Raw genomic sequence first — 23014 nt, 5'->3', positions numbered from 1 at the left:
CAAACACATAAACACACCAAACACCCCACACAGCTCTCAAGAGGGGAGCCCTGTCACACCTGTGCTGGCCACATCAGTAACTCTGCACCTGATCCTAACTCTTGCAGCACTCAGCTGTCTGCAGTGTAACCTCAGGCTGTGCAGTTGTGTGCTCAACACAGAACATGGAGCATCTCCATCTGCAGAGCAGCTCACACCCTAAACCCACTGTGACATCAGCTGCAGTACCTTAACATCACCTAAGGTAACATCTATTCACTTTAATAAACACAATGAATGCTGCTGTCCCAAAGCCAGCAACGCACACTGGTGTGGGCTTCACGGAACAACTGCTTGTGCATTCTGGGATGAAATGACCCTCACTTACATGACCTGAAATACGCACTGAAACCAGGTGAGCCCTTGGCACTTATACCTGGATAACAAGCTGATCCCAGACAGGATTTGTGAGTGTGCTATGAGAAAAAAACAGACATTTTATCACACAGTCGCTGCCTTGCATGAGTAGCAAGTAGCAAAAGAAAGAGATTAATATGTTCATCTGTTTTTTTAAGTATTGTCTCATTTTGAGTGTTTCCTTGGCACTTGGTGGTCTACAGCCTTTTGATGTCCATGTAAAAACAGACATTTTAAAATTTCTCTTATTAATGCAAGTATAGTAAAACAACCCTTTCTGAGCCTCCATAGTACTTTTTGTCAGCCACATCTCTATGTATAAGCAGAATTTCTAAGATTTTATGCACATGGGCATTACAGTGACAAATCAAACCTTGTCTAGTTTTGAATTCTGCTTCAAGTGCATCACACAGCCAACCTATGAACCACTGGTACACACTGAATTCATTGTTCAGCTTTTCACTGAACAAATGATTGACTCATAACACATATCAAAGCGTTTCATGGTATTTCTTTAAAATGTGTTAGGCAAAGTTTCAGATGTGTCAACACTGACTAATTTTTAAGGACTCCTACCCACAATATTTGAGCTGATTAACCATCAGTGGGAAGGAGTTGTTACTATTTAGCTAAAAGCCAACGCTCTTGTCAAAAAGTGTCCACAGCAAAAATGAGTCAAAACAGATGGAGCAGAAAGGAAAACACATGAGCTGAAGGTTTTACCTCACTGTCTGGGCTGGGCTGGATGACCTCCCAGGTCTGGGAGTCCACATCGTAGCAGTGCAGCTCGTTGGGCAGCGTGTTGTCCGCAGCGCCCCCGAACACGTAGAGGTGCCGGTCGAAGGCCACCATGGTGTGCCCGTATCGCCGCTGCGGAGGGGGCGGCGAGCCCCGCAGCAGGTGCTCCGTGGGGATCCGTGTCCAGCTGGGACAGGAAACGGCATTTTGTTACAATTCTTCTAGATTTTCTAACTCTGTCACCAGCAGACACAGCGTTCTCCCTCAATACCCTTAAGTATTACATTTCGCAACTCAGGCAGTCAAGGATTTTGTGGATTTCGAACAACTTAACTGTCTACACTTACATCTTTTCCTTGAATTCAAACTGGAAGAGATTATTGGTAATCTTTGCTCCACTCTGGCCAGAGAAAACAAACATCTTGTCTTTGCAAACGGCCACGGGAAAATTACAGCAGGAAGGAGGAATTTCACCACTTTGTTCAATCTGAAACAATGAAGTTCAAAATCAGAAATATATTGTTGCAGTGCACAACTCCACATGCTGAGGATGCTGCAGGGCCACGGGACACAGGTGCAGCCAGGGAGAGCACATGGCATGGGCCCTGTAAAGCTGGAGACAGGTAATCGACTCCTGCCGTGCTTATGTGTCTGATTTTCCCTGGATAAAAAGGTTGGGAGGCCACTTCTTTAAAGCTCCCAGTACTGTAAGGATCAGGACTTTGGTGAGCTGGCCAGCAAAGCTCCCAGTCTGTGCCAGTGGTCTGAGTGGGAATGCGGTGGTCAGAGTGGGAATGCAGTCCCTTCCACATGGAGTACAGCAAATCCCCCATGGGAAGTCCAAGTCCAGCTCACAGATTCACAAGCAAAAAAAAAAATCACCCTTTCATACATACTTGGTTTTCCAAATACCCAAACCAAATCAAATTTGAACTGTTTCTTTTCACTGTGGGTCAAAAATATATTCTGAAGAAAGAGCAGTGCAGTCTAGCATGGGGAATTTTAAATAATTGTACATTAAAACAAGAGAAAATAAAAAAAGAGAATTTTATGTATTAGTTGAAATTAAAGCTTCTTACCTCTTCCCAGCAGGTCAGCTCTCTGTCCTGCAGGCCTATTGTCCACATGTCATTTAATCTGTGCCATAACACAAAAAATGTTTGATTTTTTGTAACAGTGGTGAAAGGACAGAAATCCTATTTCATCAACATTCCTTCTGCACACTCTCCTACTTTCACTGACAGAAAAACAATTATTAGAATCCCTTAGTCCTATACCTAAATTTTACAGCCCCACCCCAGCTTGCTTCAGCATCTTTCTAGTTAAAGTACACTGCTGTTAACAGCTACATACAGCAACTCAGTCTGGAGCTTAAGGATTTGAGCTATTTAATCTTCAGGATTTTTACAAAATACCCTTATTACCCTGCTCCTTCTGATCATCCCTGTTAACTACTGAGACTGACCACAACAATTATTTACATGGCTGACTCCTTCCTTAAATACAGAAAGGAGGATGAAGCAGGTAGCCTGACATATCTCTGACTGTGCTGTTCCCAGAACAAGTTACTCACAGTAACTACAGATGTTTCCTTTGTTCAAATCTGCCTGGAGGCTCAAGTTCCATAAAAAGACTTTTTTTTAACATGATCAGACATATTTAACATAAATTAGACAGCTCCTCTCACCCACTCCTTCCTTAGAACTACCCAAGGCCCTGGGGGACTCCCTAAGCTGGCAGTGAACAATCCCACAGAGTCATGCATCTTATACCAATTCGTCCTCCAGAAATAACAGACATCCCATCTGTTTTCCCAATTATCAGCAGTTCTCTTGAAGACTTTGTGGAGCTGGACACTATTCTGAAGATTCTCCTCAGAAGAAGAGGCAATCCAGCTCCTCATTTCTGACAATCTCTGTGTGCTCCCATGATGCAAATTGTACATCAATATAAATTACTCTTCAAGTTCATCACAAGAGAAAAAAAATGACATGTCCAGAATTTACTGCTCCCTGACAGACCAACAGCAAATGCAAGGAGATACTGTGAGACAAAGCACCAGGCTCTCTCCAACATCTCAGCACCACTCCTTTCCAGTCTTTCCCCACAAAAAATCCTACCTCTCTTCGACCTAAATACTACGGATTTCCAGAGACCTCTGAGAAAAAATTGACACGTTGCTCTTAGTTCTGTCAGATGATTTAATAGCAAATCCAGGCTTTGCTCTCTAACTCTTCAGCAACATCAGCCAGCCTGTGCCAGGGATCTTTCAAGAAATATGCTTTCACCAAATTCCAAAGATCATTTTGCAGCCTTACAACCAAGCAGGCTGTCAAATTACACATCCACAGCCACTCTGAGCAACCAGATCTTTAGGCTTTAAGCAGATACTTATTTGAACCAGTGAATTGCAAAACTGCAATGCTCAATAATAGACTGGGTTTGCAAAGCTACAGTTAGTGTTTAAAACTCCTGGAATATGGAAATGTCTCTACAAAGGTGGAAGCTGAGGGGCTGGGATTTCACAAAAGCAGTCAAGGAGAGGATGATACTGCCCCATACCGTGCGTTGCCATCGTATCCAGCAAAGATCCACAGCTTGTCACTGTACACTGTCGCACCGTGAGCTGACCTGGCCACTGGCAACCTGCGAGGAAGAAAATGCAGACAGTACTCTTTCCTCTGCAGCTGCACAGGGGCTGCAGAAGGATCTAAGAGCTAAAATGCACATGTAAGAAGAAGAAGAAAGTCCCCTGCACAAAACTGCTTCTGCCATGCACCCTCCCAACACTGAGTGAGCCTCTGAAGGTGTGTATTAGTTTTGCACTCTGCTGGCTTCAATGGAGAGAAACCACCTTAACACAGACAGGAAAAAAAGAAAAAAATCTCAACTAATTCCTTGCCAGGACTCAAATATTCTTAGTGTATTTTGTGTAATGTAGTTAAATAATGGGGAAATTCATAGCACCACTGGTAGAGCAAGGTGGAAATCAACTCTTGCTATGAACATCCCACATGTACTCCAGAGACTCAGCAAGTGAAACAGAAATGAGACCAGGACAGAGGTCAGGATACTCATTTGGGATCATTCAGGATTGTTCCCAAGATGCAGTGTCCACAATGAAAAATCAAACCTGTGATTTCTCTTCCACAATCTTTGTTGTTTTAACTAAATCAGCCAGGTTGAACAAACTTGTGATGCCACAAGGCATCTGTTGGCTGGTCTGAGGTCATTGGGCTGCATAAACACTGCAACTCTGGGGAACAACAAGCAGAATGTGAGTTTGTAAACTGAGCAAAAATTACTCTCCAAAATGTCCCATGTTACCAGAATTAGCCAGAAATTACTATGGTCTCTGTTCTGAAATATAATGTACTCATCAGAGGTGAGCAACAGTAACACAAGAATGGATTCCTCATCCCTCTCCACAAATCACAATAATCAATGTTCTCTTCCCTCTCTCCACTGAACCCAGCATTTCAGGAATTTCAGCTGTGTACAGGACTCTGGGTAAAGACCCCACATGACCCTTGCTGGGGAGTGGTAAACACAGAAATGTTTGGAGCAGAAAGAGACCTTAAAGCCCATCCAGCCCTACCCTCTGCCATGGGCAGGGACATCTTCCTCTAGCTCAGAGTGCTCCAAGCCCCATCTAACCTGGCCTTGGACACTTTCAAGGGAAGCAGCCACAGCTTCTCTGGGAAACCTGTGCCAGGGCCTCAGAGGGAAGAATTCCTTCCCAATATCCCATCCAACCCTGCTCTGCCAGTATGAAGCCATTCCCCCTTATCCTGTCCAGGCCCTTGTAAAAAACACTCAGTAGTTGGATCACAATCACTGTCAGAAATGGCATTCTGAAATGTGCACCAAGTCAACTTTAGGAAGCAATGTGTTAGTGATTTTGATTTTCCTTGGAACACTGAATCTCAGGAGCTCATGTCCATGAAGGATCAACAATTTCCAAGCTATCCTTAAAACTGAAACAATTCAGAAAAAAACCAAACTCCCTTTGCTCCCATCCCTTCTGTCATGGACCTGAAACATGAAGAGTGGATTTTGGACAAATTTCCATTATAGTGCCTTCTGGAATGGAGATCTTGCAAAAAAACCTCCTGTAGAACCAAAAAACTTCAGCTGAGAAAGCAGAGCAGCAATCATGCTGCTGCCCTAACATCAGCACTGTAACTAGCTCTGACTGTGCCATGTGAAATGATGCGAAGCTACCCTCACTGCCCCAAAGCTTTGAGTACCCCAAAGCACCCCCCCAACGGTAAGCACACCAGCTCTTACCTTCCCTCAGTCTTCCACTCTGTCCACTGCCCAGTTGCAAACTTATACTCAAAGAGGTCGTTTTTATTCTTCAGGTTAGAATTGGAATAGATATCTCCAGTATAACCACCTGGACAACAAGAATTCCATTATACTCCCAGGCAATGGAGCACACACACTCCCAGGCATTGCATTAGGAGAAACTTCAGATTGCATAAAGTGTTTGGCTAATGGACTGCCAAAGAAGGAGACTTCTCCTCCACTCCTCCTAAAGAATCATTATGGCAATGAGCTTCAAGTTATCTTTAAATAAAACAGCGAACTATCTCCAAACTAAAGTTGAAATCACAATCAGCCTTCAAAAAGACTGGATTTGCTACTGAATGAGATCTTCCACAGTTCCTAAAGATCTCTCATTCTTTTCTGAAACCAGTACAGAAGCATATCTACCACTTCCAGCACAACCTGCTGCTGCCTTACCAAACACGAACATGCTGCTCCCGTAGACCACGGCGGAGTGGTGGTACCGTGGTGCCGGCGGCGTCCCCGTCGTGAAAGCCCTGCACAGGTTACAACAGCAGCAGTCAAATACCCTGGTCGTGCTTTGGGTACTCAGAGCTACTGTGCAGACTCAGAAAAGAAACAAGTGTTGGAAGTTATTATTTTGTTCCTGAGTGTTTCACTGGTTTTGGACTGTTGATTGCACTAAGACTTTATGGAACAGCAAATATAGTATAAATGGTTACAAACATGCTGCTGCTGAAATCTATTTGGCAGCGCTAGAAAATGAGACACACGTGAGATAAAGATTGCCCAGTGCAAAGCAAAGGAGCCAAGAAAGGTGTGAGCCCCCCCAGCACCTTTCCTGGCCCGAGGGGTGCAGCACACCCGGTCCCTCTGCCCTCCCACAGGCGGCAGGAACAGAGGTGACCCCCTGGTCCTCTCCCTTGCTGTGCTGCCCGGCCTCCCCTCGGGCACATCGATAACCCCGATGGCCCAGCACACAGCAGGCTGGCAGGGAGCAGCTGTGACAGTGCTGGGCGGAGGTGACACTTCTTCCCGGGTACTCGGGTAGTGCCACAAACTTTTACACCCAGCCCGAGGTGCTAAGGGAAGCCGCGGCGTGTCCCAGCCCTGCCAGCGCCCAGGAACAGCGAGGGGCCGCGCTGCCCACCTGCACCACGAGCAGTCCTTCACGTCGAAGCGTAGCAGATCGTTCAGCATCGTCTTTCTGCGGGGAGGGACGGGAGAGGCGGCTGAACAGGGCCGGGGGTCGGATAGGGGCGGCCCCGGACCCTCAGCCCTGCTCCCCTCAGACCCCGTTCCCCTCACACCCATCTCCCCTCACACTCATCTCCCCTCACACCCATCTCCCCTCACACTCATCTCCCCTCATACCCATCTCCCCTCACACCCCGCTTCCCTCACAGCCATCTCCCCTCAACCCCGGCCCTGCTCCCCGCGTTCCTGGCTCCCCTTACCCGTTGTCCCCGCCGAACACGTAGATCGCATCCCGATAAGCCACCACGGTGTGTTTGCTGCGCCTGCGGGCGGCACGGACAGGTCAGCGGCGCCGGGAGCCCCCCTCCCCATCCCGTCCGCTCCCCAGCTCACCGGGCCCCCACGAACTCGTCGCACGGTGGGAGGCGGCGCCAGCGGTGCACGGTCTCGAAGGGCCCGAAGTTGAGGGTGAGGTACTCGACGCTGTCCGAACAGCTGTGGTCGAAGTCCACGCTCGGGGCCACCTTCGAGCGGCCCGCGCCGCCCGCCGGGGCCGCGGCCGCCGCCATGGCCCACGCGTGCCCCCCTGGACTACAGCTCCCGGCGTGCCCCACGCTCCCGCCTTCCAGCGCGCCTGCGGCCGCGCCGTCAGACCACAACTCCCGGCGTGCATCGGGGCACCGCGCTGGCAGCTGCCAAGCCCTGGACTACAGCCCCCAGCACGCACCCACGGCCGAGCGCCAAGGGCCGGGGCGGTACCGGCGCTGCCCAGGTACAGACCCGGGTAAAGACGGGGAAGCCAGGCGGGATTCTACATTACAAGAGTTTATTGTTAATTCAAAAAACCCCACTCCCAAAAAAGTAAAATACTGATGAATATGCATAAAGTCTCATTCCAGGGTCCGAGCTGGGCGGTTCGCTGGTTGAACACGGTCCGTGGGGTCGGAGCTTCGTGCTACTCCCCGGAGAACACTCAGGGAGCAAACATGGCCCGTTCATTCCCACAGCCGACTCCTGAGTGCGATGTGTGTCTCAGGCACCAACGCAGTAGTGGCATGTGTCCCTGGCTGTGCAGTCGTCCACAGCCCACCCCCTGCTTTACCTTAGTTTATGTTTTCTAACACACTGTCAGTCACCTCTATACCATCAGTTTTGTTTCTTCACAACAGCAGACAACACCAGTGGTGCTGCATCTCAAAACCAGACCTCACACACTGCTTCACAGACTCCAGCAGTGTCCATCCTGAGCAATCGCTGTGTTATGGGTCAGAGGTTTTTCAGCACAATTCCTGCAGCAAACTCAATCCTTGTATAAAGACACATCACAGAGCCTTCAGAATTTTATTAGGAAAGATGACAGTGGTTAAGCAGAAAAGCAATGAAGTCAGGAGCACCAGCAGGACTTTGCAGAGGTCCCTCAAACTGTCTCCCTCATGCACTCTCTCAGATCTTACCCAGCCTCTTCCTAGGGCCTGCTTGAGTCAGACTATTTCTTGCCAAGACCACCCTGCACACAGTGAGGGTGCTGGCAATAGTTGCTGTACAACCACACCATCCCTGTGCCAGTCCTGCCCCTCGGGCTGGGCCCAAGCTTCAGCTGCCATGCAGCAGCACCATGCCCAGGCAGCTCAGGCTGCATCCGAGCTGAGGATGAAGGAGGGAGAGTGCAGACCACCACTTCAGCCAAGAGGAACAACCTTCCCACTACTCAAGCAATCTGAAAGGGACACATTGCCTTTTTTCTGTCCATCAGTGCTGTGGGAAACTCAGGTAAGTGAATCTTTACATGTAGAGACAATGCCACCTATCCCCTTCCCTTCTCCCACCTTGAAAAGACATTGACAACTGCAAATCAAAGCCATTTTTACCCAAAACACAGGTGAGCTCCAGCAGGAACATGGCACTGACCCATCCATCTTTTGGAACTTTGGCACAATGACAGTCACCCTCAGTTGTTTCAGTTCAGTGTCTGTACTAATGTCAGCCTCATTTCTCATGGTCTTGTTTAAATCCACCCTCCGATCTGGCTAAAGCCCCTCCTGAGGCACAGGATGCCAGCTCCAGCTCCCACTGGAGTGCACACGAACCCCACAGGCACCTCTGCGAGCCCAGGCTAACCAGCCTTCAATGTGCTGTTTACTCCCAACACCCTGACCACACCTCAGTGCTTCCAGATGTTTGGCATCCACTTTTCTGCAAGTATGGATGGCTGGGTTTGTCAAAAAAAGCTGGTCCTGCCTCCTCCTAGAGCTGGGACCAATACCTCTGACAACACTCCTGACACCTCTGGAACAGTCAGGTGGACACACCACTGCAGCCATCAGCTTCTTGGTGGGTTTTCAAAATTGCACTGTTCAGTTTAATTTTTTGGCCCTTTCAGTGACAGCCGAGAGGCAGAGGCCTCAGAACAAAACTCCTGCTGGACTGTATTACACGAGGGTCGGGCACCCTTTTTATTAGATATTCTTACAGATCAGAGAATCCCCAGGGAAGAAAGACTCAGAGTCAATGGCATGGGAAGAGCTTGTACCTTGTTAGACACATAAAAATCAGGCTTCAAACTCTGCTTCTCATAGAGTTGGTTAGGCACAAAAGAAATTGAGAACAGTTCAGGAGTCTGCAAGGAATGGGGGTTCCCCCTGGTTCTGCCCGTTCTGAGGCACATCATGAGACCAGTGAGATACAGAAGGACTCCAGGTTATGGAGGTTTTGATAAAATGTCGAAGCAAACGATTCCACAAAGGAACAGCAAGTGCCTTTCTTAAAAGGAAACTGGAATGGCTGAGCCTGTTGTTTTAAGCAGCAGATAGAGCACAGGATTCCCTTTCTGTCCAGGTGACTTCCGTGAAACACCCAAACATCCTCTGGCAGCACGTACAGAACGTGTCCTAAGGAGAAATATGTCTTTAAAAAGTGACTTCAGGAAACAAGCATGAGTTCCTTTTAAATCTGTTTTATAAGAAGGATACCAATGTACATTTTAATAGTTTTATTTAATTTTCCCCAAAAGGGAACCAAAGGCAGAGAGGTGTTGTGAGATACATCACGCTGTTCTCATGGGGAAATCAATTTGCAAATGTTATTTTACCACTCTATAAAAATACACACAGGAGTGTGAAAAAAGTAAAGGGGTTCAGAGTGGCTGTCATGGAGCAAATATGTTAAATACAACCATTTTTTTTCCCCTAAAAACTGTGGCTCCTTGTGTTCCAGAAAACCAGTCTTCCATAATCACATGCCACAGGAACAGAAATTTCAGTGGTGGCTTCCTCTGAGCATGTGCACACACAAGTGTTAGTGAAAAACTGCTCCCACGGGAGATGAGAGCAACAGAACCCTGTCCACACCAGGAAAGAAGATATGCACTCAGGTCCATTGTCTCAGCTTCCCCTCCAAACTCCTGTGAACTGGGCTCCATCCCATCCAGGCAGCTCTGAAAAGAGTCTGTGGTTCTATAAAAGAAGTCACGTTGTAGGATCAAGATATTTACCCTGTGTTATGTGAGGAGGAACAACAGCCAAGAGGAACAACCTTCCCACTTTGCAAGCAATCCTTAAGTGACCTTGTTCCTTTCTCTGTCCGACTGTACTGTGGGAAACTAAAAGTGCCTCTTCACAGGTAGAGACAGTTTCCTTTTAAAAATAGTAAGGACACATTCTTTTTTATCTTGAAGAACTTCCTGGAGAGTTACTGTGGAAAATGAAAGTGCTCCTGTGGTGAGACCAATGTGCAATGTCCTTGCTGCTTTCCCAGGACTCCTTCCCTTTGCAGATGCGTGTTAAGATGAGGCTCAAAATGAGGCCATTGTCAACCTGGAACAAAGCAGGCAGACACTGGAAAATGTTTTATGTCCAATCATAAAACGTGGAATTTGCCAAAAATAACCTATTGTCCAGATCTGGAAGGTGTGGTCTCTGGAGTGGGTCTATATCCCGATGGCCTGCAGCACTCGCTTCTCGTTGTCGTTGAGGTGGTCGGAGAACATGGCATAGCAGGGCTGCTGTGCAAACTGGCACAGGAAGTCGGTGAGATAGGCCTGGGAGGGACAGAAACACCCTGTCAGCACCACCCTCCTGGGAAAAACCCTGCTGCTTCCACCTGCCAGGAGAAATATCCCAAGGGAGACCCCAGGATTGAAGGGAACACAAAGGAGTGGTGCAAGAGGAGTGGAATCAGAGGAAAGGGTTGGAGCAGAGGAAAAAGGGTGGGAGCAGAGGGAAAGGCCTATCAACAGCTGCAGGTGGTGGGAAAAGCAGAATGTAATACAGGGGCTGACTGGGTGGGAGCATCTCCAACTGGAGTATGAAATTCTGTCATGTTCACTCTCCAACCTACCCCAGTAACTGTGAAGATCATGGGTAGAAAAGTCTCATCTACCTCTGTTCAAAGAGTTTTGTTCATTCACATTTCCACATTATAGATATAATAAGGAAAAATAACTGCAGAAATTCTTGGGACACCTGGCCCTTTCCCAAGTAATTTCAATTAACAGAAACTGATGACAGTCAATAACTGGTGCTTCCAGTGCTTACATATTTGTTAAAGTACAACAGTTAAAGAATTAAAGCTTATAGGAAATGATTTGAATCTGATAAAACCCCTCATTCCAGAGCATCACCTGGAGATCTATTTGGTAAAGAGGGTCCTTTAATGCATCTGGATCATCCTCTTCATCATCTTCATAGTAATCTTCATCTGTCAGAGGCAAATCAGAAGGTTTTAACATCAAAATGAGCAGACTATCTCAGGAAGTTTTCTATTAAGCTACTGAAACCCAAGGATCCAAAAGCAAATAGTTTCAGCTTGCTGGGGAAAAAGAAAATTGTATCCAGAATATTTGCTCCTTTACATCATGTGATAGAAACCACTGAAACCCAGAACCAGGGTCAGTGGAGGCTCGAGGAACACACAGATGAGCCAGGCACACACGGGACACTCACACACAGGTTTGGGAATTCCATGCACCAGGATCTTCTGCTTTAATCCCGTGGGAGGGTGACACTTTGCCAGTTCTGAGCCAATGTGAACAGGGTCCCTCGCTGTTTCCCTGTCAAGTTCTCCCTTCTGAGGCTACATGAAACTGGGAGACGATGCACCCATTCATCTCTTTGTGCAGCACTTGCTCCTCAAGGTCTCTCCACAAACAAGCTCACCCATCCCTAGGACACTGCTATGCTGAGGTCACACTTACACCTTTGAGCAGCAATTTTCTCTTTAGAAGAAATACCTGGAGGAACCTCCCATGTGTTAAACCTGTGCACCTGTGAACTCCCAGGTGATGTTATTTATAGTGCAACAGTTTAACACCATGTTGCTGAAAGCCATGGCTTCTCTAGAAGGTCCTCATTCACAATTCCAGAGCAGGATTCCTTCCCTGTGCCTCCAGCCTTTGTTTTGCTGCTGGCAAGGGAAGGAAACTTCGACTAGGATGTCACCTATTTGATTATTGTTTTGAAGGAGAACTTTCAAGCTCTTACTCACCATACTTGTTTGTGGAAAGAATATCTGATAAGAACTGTCCTGCTAAACCTTCATCTTCATCCTCGTCTTCTTCCTGATCCTCCCACATGTCATTTGAATCATCTGTTTAGGAAAAAAATTCTAGAAATGATCCAAATCCAAGAGGTCCAGTCTGTGATCACTCTGTAGGGGACTGGAATTTGTAGGCAAACACATCCCTGCATGTGTGCATGGATGAAGAGAAAGACCTACAATCCTTCTTATCCTTTTAGAATGATTCCAGAACTGGAGCCGAGCAAAAGGCAACAATAAGAATGGATGCTTGATACACCATGAAAAGGTAATTTTATTTGCACATGGTCAGATCACATCTTCCAAACTAGTCCAAAAGAATTTTCAGGTCTAAGGATGCACAACACTGACTGATCTTATTTTCCTATTTTATTTATTTTTACCTTGAAGAGATTGGTAGCACTTAAATACAGCACAGGGAAGGAAGAGACATGCTAATGATAAACTGTACAACAAAACAAGAGATCTGAAGAGGGACTTTGACCAAGAGGAATGGCTTCCCACTGCCAGAGGGCAGGGTTAGATGGGATATTGGGAAGGAACTGTACCCTGTGGGGGTGGTGAGGCCCTGGCACAGAGTACCCAGAGAAGCTTTGGCTGCCCCTGGATCCCTGGCAGTGTCCAAGGCCAGGCTGGACAGGACTTGGAGTAACATGGACTAGTGGAAGGTGTTCCTGCCCATGGCAGGGGGTGGAACAGCATGAGCTTTAAGGTCCTTTCCAACCCAAACCAGCCTGGGATTCTGTGATTCTATGAGCTTATCCTCTGGATCACTATTCAAGCCTTTGTAGTTACAGGTACATGACTTACTGTCACAAAGTTCCTATATCATAAATGCTTCTCAAGAGAAGATTAAGTAGATTTAAGCCATGCAAAGAGAAAAAGCAAACCCAGTATTTTACCTTGGCTCCAATCTGCAGTTGTCTGTCTAGATGCATTTGCTTCCATGGCATTAGAGAGTTCATTTATTATTAATTTTAAGATTTTTACTAACAAAGGAATGTTTGTCCAGCGCTCAGGATCTGTAAGAGAAAAATACACATATTCATGTGGCTTTAAATTAAAAGTTATAAAACAGGCCCTTTTTTATTGAGGTGGGGTTTTTTTGTTAGGGAGGCTGGGAGAGAAAAACAAGTGACAAACACCAAAAGCTTCTTTCCATATACCCTCAGAGCTACATTCCCAAAGATCTCAATGCAATATCAACCTTGCATATTCCGAGTGAAGAGGAGGCGGGGGAAAATCTTCACAGCTGAATGAATGTGTGACTCTATTCCTGCAGGCTACTTACTGGAGTCATCTGGAGTCAGCCTTTCTTTCCTGAAGTCCATTTGCACATCCACAAATGCTTTCATCTAAATGAGCAGTGCAGTGCTCTCAGGCATGGCTCTGCCCCTTCTGAGGCACTGCAAGCTCCAACTTTTCCTTACTAGTGTTCCTGCAGGGCTTTACTCCACAGGAACAGCTAGACAGCCCTTAATTATCTAAGTAAAGAGTCTATCAAATAAAGAATCTGGAAGCATTAGTTTTAGCTCTTACTGATGCTAGTATTAATCTTTGTTTAACTCAAATGCTGGCAGTTGCCATTTTTCTGTCTGACCTTAGCTGGTTTGGTTTTTTTAAGCCAAGAATAATCAAGGTAGCAAGTAATTTGTGACCACCACACACCTCTTAAACTCCCTGGTGCTTGCCCCTGTGCATCTCCTTAGCTGTCACCTTAGTCCTTCACTGCATTACTGCGGATCCCAAGCCCATGGAGCTGAAGGCTCAAGGAGCACCCATTGTTTGGACAGGCTCCCAGTTGGGATCTGCACAGCCTCCACATCCCATCCCACCACCGGTCACACACAAGCTCTAGCACAGCAAGTGCTACAGCCAAGGTCTGACTGATGGCTGAGGACAGCAGCCCCTGAGTGTCCTCCCCTTGGAGCTCAGTCCTCAGGAAAAGCTGCCCAGGGCTCTGCTCTCTCTGATTTAAAATATTAATTTCAACAGCAACCTCCAGTCAAAGACTTTGGGTTCAACCTACTAAGACAAGTCTTATGCAGGAAACTGGTCAAGCTTTCCTTAAAATAAATCTCTAACTTGTTGAATCATTCCTTTTTGTGCAAGTGTCTCATTGAAAAAGACACCCTTTTGTTTTAAATCTCTGCATTAACTAAAGACACCTTCCTCTCAGAGAAGCTACCAGGCATCCAGAAATATCAATTCTGTCTCATGATGCAAAACAGCAGTGAAGAACTCCCCATCCCATAATTACCTCATCCAGTTATATTAAATCAGACATCAGGAGTCCTCCAAACCAGTCTTTGGCAGAATTAAGGTAAATAGATACAGGTAAACAGATATATTAAGTGCATGATGTATAAATTAGCTCTAAAAACCAACATTCACCTTCTGCAGAAACTGTCTCCCACAGCTCCATGTGATCTGCCAGACCTATTTAAGGCCTTTCATACCATCTACTTACAAAAAAAAAAAAAATCCCTGTTAAACCCAGCAAAATAATTACTTACTTTTGGCCGACTTGGATCGTGTCCGAATTCCCTCATCCATATTAAATATTTCTTCTCCCTTCACCCTGATGTCCTGAAGTCTCTTGTCATCTGTGTTGATGCCATACTGCAGGAGTTTGCACAATGCTACAGAGCTGGGAGCAGAGAATACGAAAATTAGAGATCAGAACTTCCCAAAAATGTCTGGCTTTCATAGCCCCTTTTTAATAGGGAACACATTGCAGAGCAGACACCCAAATGCCCTTTCTTCTACATCTTTGCCAAGAACAAGCATGACAGAATTTTCCCATGTCTCCTGCTTTATGTCAGCTTCCAAAACTGGACTCAGCTCCTGACCTGCACAAGATGGGAACTGGTCAAGCTTTGGCTTTAGCACCACCAACAGTACAGACATCTACCCATACATAAATTAAAGGTTTCTCCAGGTCAGATTCTCCAGGTTAAATGTGCCCCTGCAGTGCCACTTGCACATGAAGATGGAATTAAGAGGAAAGCAGTGGCACGGAAGCAGTAATTTGATCTGCAGAGATGATCTGTCCCCTTTCTCCAGTCTCAGTGCTCATTTTCACTTGTGGTTCTTCATGGCTCTGCTACACTCAGATCTTCCAGCTTGCTCCTCTCTTTTACGTATTCTTTCCATTTCTGATGTTCATTTTTGTACTCCACACTTCAAACCTTCTCCAGTTCCATGCTGTTTTCAAGCATATTGAGGATTATGCTGACTACAGGTCAAGGTTGACAATCTATGCTTGACATCCCCCAAACCTCTCTCTCCTGGCTCCACAAATCTCAAGCTGAAGTTTTGGAGCTCTGTGGAACTGAACCCTTTTTGTGCTTTCACTTCTCACGCTCTCTCTCTCCCACACTATGGCTCTGACTTGTGCTGGTTTGGACCCAGGTCTTACCTGCCGCCCCAAGCTGCCCGAAGTTTTCCCATCATTTCATCAAGACCCAACAGCCACTTCTTCAACCTGCCCCCAGTGGATGGGGACTGCACACAGGAGGTGTCAGCTGCCTCCAGGGTCCTTCTACTAACCCTGAGCAAGAGGCTCCTCAGAGCAGGCCCTGCTTTTCCTCAGGACACAGAAACACCAAGCATTTACTAATGCATGGTAAATGTCACCACAACCAACCAAATCCAAGTGTTTGATACAGTGTGGAGCCCTGTTACATCACCTGTACACAAACAGTTCTCATCTTGGACAATACAGCTCTAAACAATCACCTTGAACCTTGTTCTCCTGCTCAGCCTTGGCTTTTCCCTGTACCATAAACCTCAAGAATCCTGCAAACAGGCCTGCACTGTCAAAACGGGGATAAACCACCAGGCTTAGGGATGAAACCAACAAAGTGTGACCAAAAAGAGCACTGCATCCCCAAATCTGCTGTTTGTGCTTCAAGATTATTCACTACCTTCCATTTTGAAACTGCTTTTCCTCATTATTTATTTCACAGGCTAGTTGACTGCCCATAGCAATGACATAACAACACCAACTAATAAGTGAGTTAACAGCTGGTGAGACCGCCAAGAGTGGTCTGTGAGGCTTCATGATTCCAGAAAAACCTAATTCAGCAGCTATGACAAAATTGAAATGAATACAGAGCATCCCATGCTTTGGAATATGGCATTCAGCCTCTACCAGAACACAAACATGCTCCTACAGCAAAAGGCAGAGAACACTGTTGCAATTGATTTCTTGATCGACTTTTAATAGATCAATAAATCAACAAGAAATCACCAGATTCTCTCAGGAAACCCTCTACAACAGCCTGGAATTCCACAGTAGTCTACAATGGCAATTCCATGTGTGGAAGCTCTTCTCATCACATTCACAGATACCCAATCCCCAAAGCAGCCCTGTATTTGCAGGACACCCCTTCCCCCTCATGTCTCTTTTCCAGCACAGGAGCAGTGATGAGGAAGATCAGAGCTTGCTCCAGTTACCACAGCTCTCCTGAGCAGAACTGACAGCGCAGGGAGCAGCAATTCTGCCCAATGCTGGCACACACTGCTCCCATCTGAGGCAGCCCCCCTTCCCTATGCCCAGCACCCAATGGCGGTGGGATTGGGCAGCTGACACGGGAGTATCTGTGGGTCCCACCTGACTTTGCCTTCATACTGCCCATAGAAGAGGTGCTGCCGGCTCATCCACTCGGCCATCACGAACTCCAAGGCGGGCTTGCCAGTGGGGCCGGGCAGGCTACACAGGAATTCCAGGAGCGGCTCCAGTTGTGAGTGAACCAAGTGAGCAAACACCATGATCAGGGACTGCAGGAGCAGAAAGGCAATGTTAGCTGTACATAATTTAACAGCTGGAAATGTTTTATCAAATATTTAAGGAACTGGAGTGAAGCTGTGCTTACTGAAGGAAGCTGAAGCTCCCTGCAGGAGTGAAGGCTGTGCTTACCAACCCCAAGAGGAAGGGAGAGTACAACTAGCTGCAAAACACTGTGCTACAAATGCAGGCAATAAACACCATCACATCATCACTCAGCAGCACCTTCCCAATTCTGAATGCATTTTGAACATGATTTTAGGGAAATGACTGCAGCTTGTGAAAAGGTTTTGTTGCAACATGCAGTTTTACAGTCTGACTCCCAAAGACCAGGGACAGAACTCATTCCCTGTGTACGGCTAAATGTCAGTCTCCCAGTCTGAGGGCATCTCTCTAGCCTTCCTCAGGGAAAAGCTGCCCATCTTCACAGGCCCATCTTAAAGGCTAACACAGGGAACAGATCCAGCACTGCAAAATGTTTGGCTACAAGGGTTGCATGGGACTGCTTCAGATTTAAACTTCCCTATCTTTTAAATCCAAACCCAAGCAAAGTGAGAGCCATTCCTGTAGCCGAGTTTCTCAAGTATCGTAAACATAATATGCTCACAGATACCATTTGAGCTATTCCAGACTAAGCCAAACTAAGCCTCAGGCCTGGGCCTAGTAGGCCGCAGAACGTTCCGCATACGTAGTAGCAGATAAACTTATCTCCTGCTAAGTATGTGTTAAAGTATAGCCACTCGCAGCATAGAAGTAATAGCACTAGATCTCCGTAGCCACCTTAATCCTAAATTGCTTACATACTTCTGTATACTCACTGCCTATCACAATGCACCTGCTACTGTAAACTATCTGCTCTGTACTTAACCAGCCATCTCGCAGAATAAAGCAGAGTTCGTGCTAAAAACCATACTAGTTTAGTCTCACGTTACTCTAATCCCCAGTCTTTCCAGAGTTCGACAACACATTCCAAACAGTTAACAATCATCAGTATACCCAGGGGTAAAAAATCCTAAAGCAGATGAGATCTGCTGACACTGATATGGTCATTGTGGCACCATATGCTGGCTTGAAAAATGCACATTCAAAACTCAGATAAATAAGATAAAATGGTTAAAGAAGAGTGAAGTTCTGCTGAGTGCTGCACTGGGGGCAGAGATGGGATCTTGCTCAGCAGTACCAGCAAAATGTCTTCCCCTAGTTGCTACCGAGGAACCAGGACAGTCAGCATGAGCTGTTTTAGATTGAGGGCACAGGCAAAAAAGACAGGAGAGAGAATCAAGACCACTGGGAAAAGATCACCCCAGAAAACTGTGTCACTACAAGTAGGTCAAGGCTAGAAGAGATGGTGATGCTCTTCATCTGGTCTCTCATCTCACTCAGGCCAACTACGCCTCCCATCCACCAAAAGCTCATCTTGTCTCAAGTCCCAGGCATTTATCCTTGGAATACAGAACAAATCCACTCAGACATGCTGCCTTTGCCAAACATTCCTACTGAGGCAACTCCTATCCTTCCAAAGAAGGTTGCAAGTACAAGGGCATGAGGGAAAGTGCTGAAGGTGCATTACAGCTTATCCAGGAGAATCTTGCTTACCCTGTAACCTGATAAAAATTTCAGGCCTGAGGAACAGCATGGACCTGTGTCACAGGAGGGTTAGGTTTGGGTATTAGGATAAGGTTCTTTTCCCCCAGAGGGTGCTGGGGCACTGAACAGGCTCCCCAGGGAATGGTCACGCCCCCAAGGCTGCCAGAGCTCAAGGAGTGTTAGGAGAGGGTGGGATTGTTGGGGTGTCCTGTGCAGGGCCAGGAGCTGGACTGAATGATTCTTTTGGGTCCCTTCTAACTCAGGAGATTCCATGATTCTCTGACTGGAGAAGGCATTTTCCTGACTACTTCAAAAGGATACAGAGACCCTCCAATTACATGAGCCATAAATAAACAGGCACGAAATGAAAGAAAATGATGAGTTTCCTCTCCTGGTGCTTCTCACTCTCCTGGGTGCCAAGCCTGCTCACCTGCATCACACTGAGCGTCTCTGCTTGCTGCATTTTACTCAGGATGGCTCTCAGGATCTGGTCCAGATTCTCTCCCAGCTCACTCCCGGCTTTTGAAATTAAGGTGGAGACCAGCCTGCCCACGAAGGCAGCGGTGAACTCTGAGGTGCGTGGGTCCAGAAGCTGGCTCACCACCTGCATCACATACCAGAGCCCGTTGTGGCCCTGCTCGTCGTGCCACTGCGCGATCTGCTCCAGCGCCACCGACACGTACGCACGCAGGCACTCGCCGCCGTTCTGCAGAGACAAGAGTGGGTAAGGGAACGGGCAGGCACGGGCAGACATCCCCTGCACCATCCCAAAACCACCCTGAACCAAGGTGAAAACAAGGGGAAAACTGGTGGCACCTGGAAAAGATTTACACATAACTTGTTCAGATTCCAGCTCATTGTCAAATACACTGCTCCTCACTGCCCAATGAGCAGCAATCAAGACAACTAATAAATACAACAACAGCCTCAAGTAGCTGCAGTTTTGTGCCAATCTTGGTAACTAAAGAAATTCAAAGAGTTTTTAACAAGTGAGAGATGAACAAACACAACTCAGCAGCTATGCTGCAGTCCTTTTGAATTCTTAGCACAAAGATCCAGCAAAGCAACCAATGTGCAGATCTACAATCTCTCCCTGCAGGTCTCCAGCCAATTTTTACTGGTCTGTTTCGACAAAGACCATATTCCCGTGGTCTGTATTCACATGGCAAAGAGTAGCTGCCACTGTGGAACTCCTTACATAAGGAATGAAACCACCCTTGTTATTCATTTGCCGTCTAGGAGGTGGAATGAAAAGGCCCCCTGCACTTCTAGCCTCTGGTGCTTTTTCCTTTCTGCTAGATACTCCAAAGACATCAGGCCATAGCCAAGCCTGCCAGCAAACACAGCTCAGGCAGTACTGATACTGGTGATTCCCTGTTTTCCCTTCATCCCACACCTGGCTCAATCAAAAAGAAGTTTGCCTTCCCCTTCCCTCATAAATGAGTACAGCAGAAAGCTGCTTGAGGAGGAGGGCTAGCAGGGCTTTTGCTGTCCTGTGCCTGGGAATGTTCCTGAAGATAGCCCCTGCCATTACCAGGTGTGATAAATGTTAGGGGGACAGAAAAGCTTGTTTGGGGTTTTGTTTTTCGGTGGGGTTTTTTTGATTTTCTTGGGGGGTGTTTTTTGGGTTTTTTTGTGTGGGGGAGTTTTTTTGGTTTGGGTTTTTTTTTTGTTTTTGGTGGTGTGGGTTTTGGGGTTTTTTTTGGTTTTGTTTTTGGTTTGGTTTTTTTGTTTGTTTGGTTTGGTTTTTTGGGGTTTTTTTTTGTTTTGTTTTTTGTTTGTTTGTTTTTTGTTTTGTTTTGGGTTTTTTGTGTGTGTGTGTTGTTGGGCTTTGGTTGGTTGGTTTTTTAACATGCTCCAGCTCACTAAAATAGAAGAAACATCCAGGCTACTGCCTTTCTCCTGTACATCTCCACACTGAGGAATGATCAGGGAAAGTCACTGCAGGCCCTGAACAACAGTACTTTCATGGTATAAACTGGAGGTGGCAGAGGCTCTGGGGCGCTGCTGATACCGCGGGCAAGCACAGCTTGGGCTTCCTCAAAGGCTGTGTCAGCTCTCTTGGACTGGTACAGCCCTGCAATCCTCCCCTCCCCACAGGGGTACCTGCCTCCCCCTCCCCACAGGGGTACCTGCATAGTAGCATTGTCATCGGTGTTGAGGCTGCACTGTGCCACTGCAGGGAATGCCTGGCAGATGAGGAGCTGGGACAGAGGGGGTTTTGTGTTCCTCACAACTGTAGTCAGGATATCAATGGAAGTCTGAAAGGGAAAGCACAAACTGTCACTGCAGCGGCCACAGAACTTGAAGTCAGCACTACCCACCCCTGCTGCAAACATCAAAAGTGTGAACTGCAGAGATGTGGCCACTGCTGCAACCACACCCTGAACTCACAGTCTAGAATAATTTTTAAATGCAAGGAGCCTGGAGTCATACACCAAGCATCACTGGTGTGAGCTGTAGAAGTTCCCAAGACAGTTCCCACATTAAGAGCAGTGTCACCACTCAAACGTGGCAAACAGATGCATGCTAATCAGAACAGCCAGAGAACTGTTCTAGCTGACTTCTTCCATTTTGGTTATATTAATTTATTTTAATTACCCATAGGCAATTATTACAGTCATCCCAATTAACAGATTATATGCATACTGATACAGATGTTTATGGGTTTAATTCCATACAACCATTCTACACAGTCAGTGCTTCATCTTTTATTAGGGCACCTGTATAATTTATCTCTAATTCATACATATATGATGCATAAATCAGAAAAAGCCTTAGGAAGAAGTGCAGGGAAAAGTTGTGTAGTCTGCTGGGAGAAGAGACTGTTCCTGCTGAAAGATGGCAATGTCACAGCAAAATGACTGGGGATGACTGATACTGTGGAAACTGGAAGAAGGCCAGAGAAGCAGTTTAAAGCAAACTTTTGGAAGCATCTTCCTGCACCTGCAGTTTGCCTCTTCTCAACAGGGAAATCTCCCCCAGTGACAGATGCCATTGCTCCAGAGCATGTCCCAGCAGCCTTTCTGCCCTTTGCAGAGCAGCCACCCCGGGTGTTAGAGAACAGGGAACGTCTCCAGCCCAGGCCATGCCCCACTGAAGCACTTACTGCACACAGCCCCGCCGGGATCTTGTCAGCTGGGGCCTGCATGATGCTGACAAGGGTTGGGATCAGCCTCATCTGCATTGGATCCTGGCAGGTTTCTATTTGAGCTAGCTCCTTAAAAATATCCTGGGCAAGAGAAGCAACAACAGGATCTGGAGAGAGAAAGCACCATTTACTAAAACACACACACAAACATCTCAATCTTTGCCACCGCTATTTTGGCTGGCCAAAGCAGCAAGCTTCCCTTCTACCTTTACCACAGGAATCAATGTTCATTCAGTGACCATTGATTAAGTTTTCAGCAGCAGGATTCATAGCAAAACCAACTGTGCTTTGGAATGTAAGTGGAATACATACCATTACTGTACTTGAGGAATATTGCAATGGTGAAGGGGCAGATCTTGTTCTCCATGCTGGCTGTGAACACCGGGTCCACCGTGCACACAATGCACAGCGTCTCCATCACCAGGTTCAGCACCTCGGAGCTGAACTGAGTGGCCAAGTGGATCAGGCCATCCAGAATGCTGGGAAGGAAAGGCTGCAACACGTGGGTGCTCTCAGAGATCTTCAGCTGGTCACAGTAGCTAGGCGAGAAATTTGTGATACAAAAATACACTCCTAATATATTGAAGTAACTTAAAATATATTGCATTCTAGATAATACGTAAGTGGTTCTTCTATCCTGTCTACTCTTATTCCTTAAGTTCACTCCTCTAGAACTCCTTCAGTCCACTACTGCTTGACCTCCCAGCAGCTCAGCAGGAAGGAAGAGGAAAGCTCTCACCAGGAATCTTCCCTCTGCATTCCACACAAAGCAGAGTTGAGCCGAGTGAAGTTAGAGGCTTCTACTGCCCCTCAGTGACAGATCTCTCCTAAGAACTGCCCATTGATGGGGAAAAGGAAAAAGGTCTAGGACAGACACTGCTTACAAAGTGTCTATGTTCTACAAGTGAGCTGGGAAGTGATAAAGCAATTTCAGGAATAACTAGGTCATAAATCTGACTTTATATATTCCTTAACATTTCAGTGCAAATAAGAGACAAAGCATTGTTTGGAAGAGGTGAACAGTTAGGTTTTAGCAGGGTTTTAGTGACTTTTTTTTGATTTTACACTAATGTTCATTTTTTACTTTAGAATGAGTGCAGCAGAGCTTCCTTCTGACAAAAATGGGGTAAGAAAAAGTAAGCCCCAAACACTCTTTATTGCTGTGATTGGCTCCATAGGCCTGGTATGATGTCAGCCACCTTTATGACCAAACAGGAATAATCTGGGTTTCATCCTTGTGCCTTCCAACATTACCTAGTACTGCTCCTCCCTGTGACCATATCCATTACAACATTTTACTGTAACTAACCTTGAATCTCAATTCCATA

General features: G+C 46.5%; 2 protein-coding genes across 2 annotated transcripts in view; both read right to left on the bottom strand.

Moving 5' to 3' along the window:
- LZTR1 (leucine zipper like post translational regulator 1) overlaps positions 1-7243 on the bottom strand; it is a 34920-nt gene extending 27677 nt beyond the window's left edge. The window contains exons 1-9 of the mRNA XM_063418347.1: positions 7018-7243; positions 6885-6947; positions 6578-6634; positions 5884-5963; positions 5425-5533; positions 3697-3780; positions 2214-2271; positions 1482-1621; positions 1120-1321 (exon numbers count right to left, since the gene is read on the bottom strand). Of these exons, the coding sequence (XP_063274417.1) occupies positions 1120-1321; positions 1482-1621; positions 2214-2271; positions 3697-3780; positions 5425-5533; positions 5884-5963; positions 6578-6634; positions 6885-6947; positions 7018-7193 (969 nt within the window). The 5' untranslated portion in view covers positions 7194-7243. The remainder of the gene's footprint in view (positions 1-1119; positions 1322-1481; positions 1622-2213; positions 2272-3696; positions 3781-5424; positions 5534-5883; positions 5964-6577; positions 6635-6884; positions 6948-7017) is intronic.
- Positions 7244-9598: 2355 nt separating this feature from the next.
- Positions 9599-23014, bottom strand: part of IPO9 (importin 9) — a 39457-nt gene continuing 26041 nt past the window's right edge. Inside the window, exons 15-24 of the mRNA XM_063418185.1 lie at positions 21999-22225; positions 21645-21793; positions 20668-20796; positions 18966-19241; positions 16775-16941; positions 14673-14806; positions 13059-13178; positions 12106-12207; positions 11243-11319; positions 9599-10660 (exon numbers count right to left, since the gene is read on the bottom strand). Of these exons, the coding sequence (XP_063274255.1) occupies positions 10550-10660; positions 11243-11319; positions 12106-12207; positions 13059-13178; positions 14673-14806; positions 16775-16941; positions 18966-19241; positions 20668-20796; positions 21645-21793; positions 21999-22225 (1492 nt within the window). The 3' untranslated portion in view covers positions 9599-10549. The remainder of the gene's footprint in view (positions 10661-11242; positions 11320-12105; positions 12208-13058; positions 13179-14672; positions 14807-16774; positions 16942-18965; positions 19242-20667; positions 20797-21644; positions 21794-21998; positions 22226-23014) is intronic.

Source organism: Prinia subflava, chromosome 23, assembly GCF_021018805.1.
Source record: "Prinia subflava isolate CZ2003 ecotype Zambia chromosome 23, Cam_Psub_1.2, whole genome shotgun sequence".
Classification (NCBI taxonomy): domain Eukaryota; kingdom Metazoa; phylum Chordata; class Aves; order Passeriformes; family Cisticolidae; genus Prinia; species Prinia subflava.
This window is presented reverse-complemented; position numbering and strand designations above follow the sequence as displayed.